Source organism: Melopsittacus undulatus, chromosome 3, assembly GCF_012275295.1.
Source record: "Melopsittacus undulatus isolate bMelUnd1 chromosome 3, bMelUnd1.mat.Z, whole genome shotgun sequence".
Classification (NCBI taxonomy): domain Eukaryota; kingdom Metazoa; phylum Chordata; class Aves; order Psittaciformes; family Psittaculidae; genus Melopsittacus; species Melopsittacus undulatus.
This window is the reverse complement of record NC_047529.1, coordinates 5,668,880-5,677,501: the sequence shown is the minus strand read 5'-3', so window position 1 is coordinate 5,677,501 and position 8,622 is coordinate 5,668,880. Positions and strand designations below refer to the sequence as shown.

The 8,622-nt window shown below is 41.6% G+C and overlaps 1 protein-coding gene across 1 annotated transcript in view; it reads right to left on the bottom strand.

Moving 5' to 3' along the window:
* Nucleotides 1–729: 729 nt before the first annotated feature.
* PLCB1 (phospholipase C beta 1) overlaps nt 730–8,622 on the bottom strand; it is a 165,599-nt gene continuing 157,706 nt past the window's right edge. Inside the window, exon 30 of the mRNA XM_034060375.1 lies at nt 730–3,983. Coding sequence (XP_033916266.1) covers nt 3,753–3,983 — 231 coding nt within the window. The 3' untranslated portion in view covers nt 730–3,752. The remainder of the gene's footprint in view (nt 3,984–8,622) is intronic.

Sequence of the window (8,622 nt, the reverse complement as noted above, 5' to 3'; positions counted from 1 at the left end):
TCTTACTCCTCTCTGTCAATTTCATACGCTCAGCTTTCAGCTGTTCCTCCTTTCCTTGCCTGCTTTTACCTTGTGCCATGTACATCCCCCTCATCAGACCCCATCTCCCCACACCTCTTCTAGTGAGCAATTTGACTCTAACTGCTTTGGAGACTATTTATTTTAATAGGTATATCCCTTAATACACTGGATTAATATACCTGCTTATCTCTTCTCCCAGAGATAATTTTTCACATTGTAAATTAAATAGGAAAATGAAAGTCAAAAGCCAAAGGAATAGATTTATTTTCCAGTGCTCTCAGTGGAAGGCCCCTACAAAGGTACATTTCATAGCACATATATAATTGCATATATGATTAGTGAAACAGTTGGGGCACTGGAAGGGAAGTGAGGCTGAGGCAGTTTATCAGTGTGGCTGAAATCCCCTCAACAGCCGTTCAACAAAGCCTGGCCTGTAAGTCACTCAGTTTTCTTACCAGTTCATTGGCTGCAGAACACTGGTTGTTCAGAGCACCAGCAGATGCAGGTTTTGCTGGGAGGGGCAGGGATGGATGCCCAGGCACATGCATGAACTCCTTGTTCTCCTCATTGTGAACACAAGAGCCTGCAGGGAAACACCACTGGCTGCTGGTGGCATTGCCCTTCCAAGGGAACAAAGGTCTTAGAGGTCAGGAAGGCCTCCTGAGTCAACTGAGGCTCTTGAGTCAATGAACAGAGAAAACAACCGTCTTGTGTTAAGAAATTTTATTTGTCCTTTGGATCTGTAATGTAAGCACATAAAATTACAAGTGGAAGAAACATCATGCCACAAAATTGCATAGAATTTTTACAAAAATGTGAATTATGCCTCTGAAACAATCCATAGATCGAGGAACCGAAAAAATATGTACATGTTAACTGAAATACTTCATCCTACTTGGAAAGCAAATCATCAAGGACTAATCAATCACAGACACTAGTAATACAATGTACAAGAGCAACACTGATTTCAAAGAAAGGCAAGCAGTGATGTCCCTTTAGTTATCTTTCAGTGACTGTTTAGCTAATACATGAGCATTAATGAACGTAATTATGAACATGTTAAATCTAAAACGTCTGGCCTTCAGTAGGACTTTTAAAATTCAGTTGATACTGCCAAAACCAAGCTATTTTCAGTAGTGTAAAGATATCTGAAGTGCACGACCTAGTTTAATATAGACAGCTCTATTCTATACAGCAGAAAGTCCACGATACAGCATTTCCACACATTCAACACGGAACAAGGCAAAATACATAAAAGGCACAAGACTTGCACATCATAAAGACCCCTTTTTTTTGTTTTCATTATCTTACTCTAGTTCAAGTAATATCAATATTAAATGATATCCGTTTCACTGAAATAGATTGAACAATGCAAGATGTACAGCGTTACACACTACCTTACACCCGCAGAAAGTGGCACTGTACAGATATAAAAAAACGTGAGTACAGGAAATGGTCAAATACAAACGTACTGTAAAATGACTACAGCTGAGAGTATAATTCATCCAACTGGTATATTTATGTACTTTGAAATATAAATAAAAGGATAAGTGGGATTTGCCCGAGTTTGAAGACTGTGGTGAAGTCCTGGCTCCGCTGCAATTCAGAGCCGGGAAGCCTGCGCTGTACAACGGTTTCTGTAATGCAATAGTCCTCAGTTGTATTGCGAACACTGCTATCAGTTCATTCCTCTAACAGCTGAGACAATATGTCCTTTTGACTTTATAAAATGCAGCATTACATCTCGACTCTCTACCTTTTCAATGAGTGATTAAGATTGAGTTCAAAGTGCAAAACAAGGAGTAACAGAGGATTCACCTTTCCTAGCATTAAGATGAAAGTCAGATTGTTGAATTTCATGTTCACTAATCTCCTCATCATAAACCAGAATAGTTTAATCCAAAATACGACCTCCAAACAATGTGCAATTTTTCTTTCTTTCTACTCTTTAAAAAAGAAACATCAAAATACTGTTTGTTTTCCAAGATTTGAACTTATATATATACACACACCATTATTTAACTGGAAACTTAAGCTTGATTTGTATTTTATTGCTTAAATTTAAATAAAATAAGTTACTTTAAAGTACTAAAATCCTGAGGGAATGGAAGTAAAGTAACTTAACTGTTACGATGTATTAAAATGCCTCCCTATGTCACAGACTGCTTTATCCAAGGGCTTTCCTGATCTTGCAAACATTAACGTGACTGTCACTCCCCAGATGAGCTGTGCTGAGCCCAGTTTGCAGGATCAAGCCCCTCGATGCAGATCTACATCTTTGGACCTAATTTATCCTTTGCCCTAAAACGCCTCTTTGCACAGCTGAGGGAAAAGGCCTTTACCATCATGCATTGGCTTGGGTACAAATAAGAATCTGTCCCTAATGTTTCCCAATTCCTATTTCTGTTAGTCTGGGAATGCAGAGAATTTCGTCACCTTTTCAAATCTCCTGACTTGCACAAAGTGTCTCTGTCGTCTGATAGAAATGTCTCAAAATGTGCTGTTACTTCTCTCATGCATATCATACAGTACACTAACTTTGATTGTTCTTACTTTAAGTAGTCAGTTAAATGGATTAATATACATTTTTAAATAACAGTGATCAGGTTTCTTATAGTTTGCTTTTAAATTTCAGACCTTTGTAAAACTGAACCTCAGTCTTAAAAATAATGGAAGATTCTGTTAAATTTCAAATACTGTAGTCCTAAACATTTTATAATCCTATCAAATTCAGTAAGCTTAAAATATGATACTTAAAATCAATACTTCTGAGTCTGCAAAATATATATCAAATTTATATTCTAAAACTACTTTGATTTACAACACTAACACCACAAAAAAAAAGAATTTCATGATTCAGTGACTATTTTCTAGCAGTATATCCCAGATGTTAGCTTTCAGAAAGATTCTCTCTACCCACGTATCCCTGAAGCATTTCATTTGGCCAAGAGACCACGCTTACTTCAAAATAGAAACATGCTGCGTGTGTACTGACTGATGTGTGTGCACATATAGCTATATATATATATACACAAACATATATGCACTCACACAGTCTAATGAACACAGATGTACACAGACACCAGCAATCCCCAGGCAGAGTTCTTCTCCTTGTTTTCCTCTTGTCCCCACAGTTCCAAGGATTTTCAGCAGCAAATAGATTTCTTTCCATGTGATAAACATCATCTCAAGACAGCAAGCCACCAGTGCTTGCAAAGCTAAAAAGGATTAAATGTTTCAGTGCAAATGTAAAATGATGGTACAGCTGTCAAGGTGCAGTTAGAAAGAAGGAAACAAACATGATTAAGTACTGTTACAATATTCTCTAGGATCTGTATTAGTTTGGAGCACTTTGCATTGGCACTTCCAAAGGAAATCTGCACACATTTGTCTCTGTACAATACACTGGTCTTCATTAAACATTCTTAGCAGTGAACATGGCCACAAAATTACCCATTGTAAATTGACCAAAAAAAAGGAGAAAAAAGAAGAGAGGATGGTTAACATATTAATTTTCCCATTACATCTGCACTAAGCTTTTGAATAATAATAAGGTGAAGAATGCGAATGAAGACCTTTGCACAATACTTGATATAAAATGTTCCTTGTGGGACATGTGCGCTTGAATGCAGATTCCTCCTGCCCCCCCCAGATGCTGCAGCAGGAGCTCACATCGGGATCACAGAGCCGGGCAGCATCATGCCTCCGTGCACTGATTGTTTCCTGGGCAGTTAAAAAGTAGTATCAAACACCTTTTCTGGGTTATCTTCTTCCAATTCCTCTTCACTTTGCAGAGGTTTATGATTTGATTTTCCACTGTCGGATGCCAGGGAAGAGGGGGCAGAACTGTGGTCTCCATCTTCACTGATTTTCCCTTTCATGGCTTCCTGTACAAACTCCAGAATTTCCAAAGGCAGTCTTTTGAATTTGTCTTGGTATTCCTGATCAAGTTCCACCTGCAACTACAACAAAAAAGACAAGCTGTCTTCAGGTGTATCCAATGCCGTCAGTGCTACAGTATGGGACAAGTACCACACAAGGCGGGGGGGGGGGGGGGGGGGGGGGGGTTAGTGATACATTTTTGCAGGATTAAACAATATATTCCTTTATTTTTCACATCAGTGCCACACATCCAATACACCTGTGGATTTCCATGCAGTCATAGCAAAGCTGAAGGAACGTGCGGTCATTTGTGGATAAGGCTGGTTTTGGGTACCATCCTTGGGTACCCAAATCCGTGGATTTAACTGTATTGGTGTCCATACTCCCACTGGTGTTCACAAGACCCGATTCAAGTGCAGTATGGACCACGGACAAGCCTTTCAAAGAGCAAGGCCTTTATTAAGCATCAGGTAGCTAATCACACATTAATCACACCACAAACATTGCTCTGGGAACAATATCATAACTTTTGCCAGATTTCAAGGGTTGGAGAAACCATTAGGAAAAAGTCAGTTGTCAAAAGGGAGGCAAAGAGGGAGGGAAAAGAAGTTAAATCACATTTCTTAGGGCCAGATCATGGAAAGTTACATTATCTGATTAATGCAGTATGAGTCTTGGACATTACTGGGGAAAAAGTGTCATATCATCAACAGGATGCAAAAGGCATGCAGAAAGAAATCTGGCTATCAGTCTTCAGGAAGCTGTGGGTCCTTTCCCAGTATTTATTTGTAGAGCTTTTGTTTTTAGTGCCCATATTAGGATCTGTACGATCTGTTCTTTAAAACACATCAATGTGTATGAAGGTTTCAGCTGAAGACAAAGCCAATTTTTTCATCATGACCAACATGAGCACAGCAGGAAGCAGAAGGGGTGAGTTCCAAAGCCAAACCCGCTCCATCCATCCAACCAACCAACCATCCATACATCCACCCACCTTCTTAAAAAGAGGGAGTCAGGTTCTGCTAACTGTAGCTGCAGCAGTTTTGCAATAGTTTCTTAGGCAACTGTATTTTGAGCTGTATTTTTTTTCCAGGATGCATGAAGGTGCTATGAATTCTGATCCTTCAGCTCTATGCTTGAGTCTGTCCTATCTGGCTTCAAGTCTCCTTCACCCCATTGCAATAGCTCACAGCAGGTAATACAGATTTTCACTTGAACATTAGGACCTCTGCTAGTCTTACCATCCTTGACCTGTCCACAGCACATGAATTTACTATCCCTCCCTCTGAGCCCTTCCCATCCCATTCCCTATGCTTCTGTCCTGGTTTCCATCCTGCATCTCTGACTTTATTTTTGTGAGGCCTCTTCTCCTTTCTCCACATATGCAAGTCAACGTCCTTAGCTCACCTGGTCTAGTTCTACATTCCTTAATTAGACAAATATTGCAGCTTTTCTTCCTCAAGACCTAGGATCTAGCTTTTTCCTTTTGGCTCCCTGCCTTATTTCTGGCAATTTTCCTGCTGTCCTGGCCTCAGTTTCCCAACTCGGTGTCATAGTACTGATAAATACTGAGTCTGAGGCACAAATACCTCCATTAAATGCACCCTGACACTTCAATGTCTGTTTGTATCAACAATCACTACCATAACATCCTTCTTCCATTTGGAACCTTTCTTTTTTTCCCCTGAACTTCCTTTGTTTTCTGGCTTTTTCTTTAGATACAAATTTTTGAGGGATCCTCCTTTTATCTCCATTTTGATAACACTTCCTGTATTGTCAGGGGAACAGATGCTGATCATCTCTCACTGCCCAGCTCACCACTGGAACCCTGCAGGCCCAGAACTACTCTCCTGCTGCGCAGGGAACTCCTCAGCCACGGAGTGGCCACATCTGCTGAGGTCCCTGCTTTAGAGTGATGGCACCATGGCACTCATGAGATCATATTGCAAACCCAAAGATTATGCTGTAGGCTAAAGGTCTACCATCATGGTGCCATCATGCTTTTGGTTACAGTTCACTGCTAAACACCCTCACTGCTTCAAAAAACAGGAGGGAGGGAAGGGAAGGTGAGTCCTGTTTGTTTATGACAGTTCCACAAAGATGCTGTCACAATCAGAGGGAGATTTGTGCCAAACATGGGGCAAAATATTCTTTGGGTTAATCAGAAACAGCAGCAATGGCAGAGGTAGTGTTGGGTTCATGGTTGGGCTCCATAATCTTAAAGGTCTTTTCCAGCCTAAACGATCTCATGATACTACACATGCCAAGTGCCACAGTCTTTCTTTGTTCAGGAGTGCCTGCAGCTGCCTCTGGGTTGCTGATGCAGATACGTGGCAGTGTCTGAGCACCCCACAAAGCCAGGTAAAGTTCCTGCAGGGAGAGACAGCTCTACATACAGTATATTTTATCCATCTAGGAATTGTGGGAAAGTATCTGGAACACTGGAAGTCAAAGCTTTATAAAAGGGCATAAGATTATACAGAAGTGTCTGAGCCAGAGATGAGCTGCTGCATTTCCCCACCTCATTGTCATACATGGAATTACTGAATTTGTAAATGTTGGGCATTCAGACATTGGAGGAAAAATGTAAAATCGAAAGTCAGAGAAGGTCTCTGAGCTCTCAACTTGCTTCTGAACCTTGATTTGCTTAATTAGGTTTAAGAGCAATGGAAATACTTGAAATCCCTCAGAAACTGAACATTATCTGAACCCAGTGCAACTGTAAGCATGTTGCTAGATAGCAATTGTGTCTAATATTCACATCCTAAAGCGCCTCCAGTGGATAATCCCCCCTAAGTCAAGCGTTTAATAGAAATGACATGAATCTGGAGCTACCTCTCTCTGTCTTCAGTGTCTCCAGAGACAGTCTATATAGATATCTAATCATGAGAAGGTTGAAGTTAGTTGAGAAGGAGCAGACAGCAGACAAGGAGGGTTGATTAAAACTGCATCAGTGTGTAAAAATTAGCTTGCTTTTTGATTTCAAAGGCATTGTCAGTCCTTCCTTTTGCCTGGCCCCAGACAAGCACCTCGGAGCCCATTCCCTGACTCCCAAGCTATCACACGACTCTCCAGCTGCAATGAAAAGCACAATGGGTGAGTCTGGACACAACTGCCCAGCCCCACTGCCAGACCTGACCTTTCTCAGCAAGCTTGGAGCTTGAAAACCCATGGCAGTCTCACAGTGCATCAGTTATGATCTCCTTAAACCATCAGCCCTGGCACAACACTGGCAACCAGCTGCGGGTCAAGGTTAAAGAAACAAGTTACCCTGATAAAACCAGCTGGCTCAAAAACCCCAGCTGGTTTTATTTTAAAAGCCTGAGTATTTTATATGAGACAACATTAACCACATTCTGAGGCTTTACAGGGACATACAGCTCATCTGCTAATGGAAAGCTGCCCTCCTAGCAGTTCATCATGTATGTCTTTTACTTGGCTTTCTGATCACCTGACAAAGTACCACATCAGTGGGTGTGTATGTAAAATCCTCTTTGCACAACTAACATTCCACCAGACTCCAGCCCAACATGGCATTATGGTTCTGTTTGCTGTCCCCCTCGGTTGCCTCCCATCACAAGTCCACCTACCCCTATTTCTCTGTTCTCTAGCTACCGAACAAGGTGACCTACACTTGCTTGTAGGATTTTGAAGCCAGACAAGGCGGGGGAATGAGACTGGAGAGTAGAAAGGCAGATTGTTATCTAGACCACTGTTCCCATTAACATGACAACCTTTTTTCTCCTGTTATCTCACTGTTTGCCCTCTTACAGATCCTATGTCCTCTCTTTAACCCCCAATAAAAATGATTTATTAATATCACCTCCATGCAGTGTTAGTATCCCCCAAGGGGTTGGATGCTTGATTTCTTGTTCAGGTAAATCATGCTCTCATGTGCTTTACTTTCAGGCAGTAAGTTAAAGACTTTAAATATTTGGAGCCATCATTAAGTGTTTGCAACTCGGTCACTGGGGATGTGAAATGAATGTGATGGCTGTGGCCAGAAGCTCTAAGTCTTGAATATATGCTTCTAGCTACCTACCCTTTAGCCTGTTTACCCAACAGGCTAGTTAAAACATCAGCAGATATTCACATTAGCTTTACAAAATGGGTAGGTATCAGTATGACCATCCCTGAGTTACAGAACGAGAGAAATGAAGTTTAAGTAGGGATCAGCTTGGGAGGTGCCATCCTCAGCTGGAAAGAGTTCTCCTCCACCTTATTTCTGTGATCACTTATCAAACCAGACATACACCAACACAGGCTTGCAACAGGCTGTGGACCACTGGGCTACTGAGTTATTCCACTCAAAATAACAGCAGACATAGAGAGATTGCAACTGTCCTGCCTTTTCACTATACCCCACAGGGGTCTATTTCCATAGGGAAGCTGTGCCTGAGAGGCCCTTTGCCTGCAGGCAGCCATTAGGCAGTGTGGGTGACCAAGGGCTAATGCATTCTTGTGTCCTGGATGAACACCACAGTGTCCTTTGAACCTACAGCCCCTTGCCATAGGGACAGAAATGGAGCAGGGCTTTACATTACTAAGCCCGTGTCTCAGAGCTCCTGGTGGCCAGCCAGCTGCCCAGCTGATCCATTGACATTCCTTCTCAATTCCAAGGGCTCCTTGGCATCCTTGGCTACAACCGCTTCCCAAAAAGGGTCATCATTCAGAGAAAGGCCTCAGCAACCCTTTCCTTGGAATGTGGGAGGGGAAAAT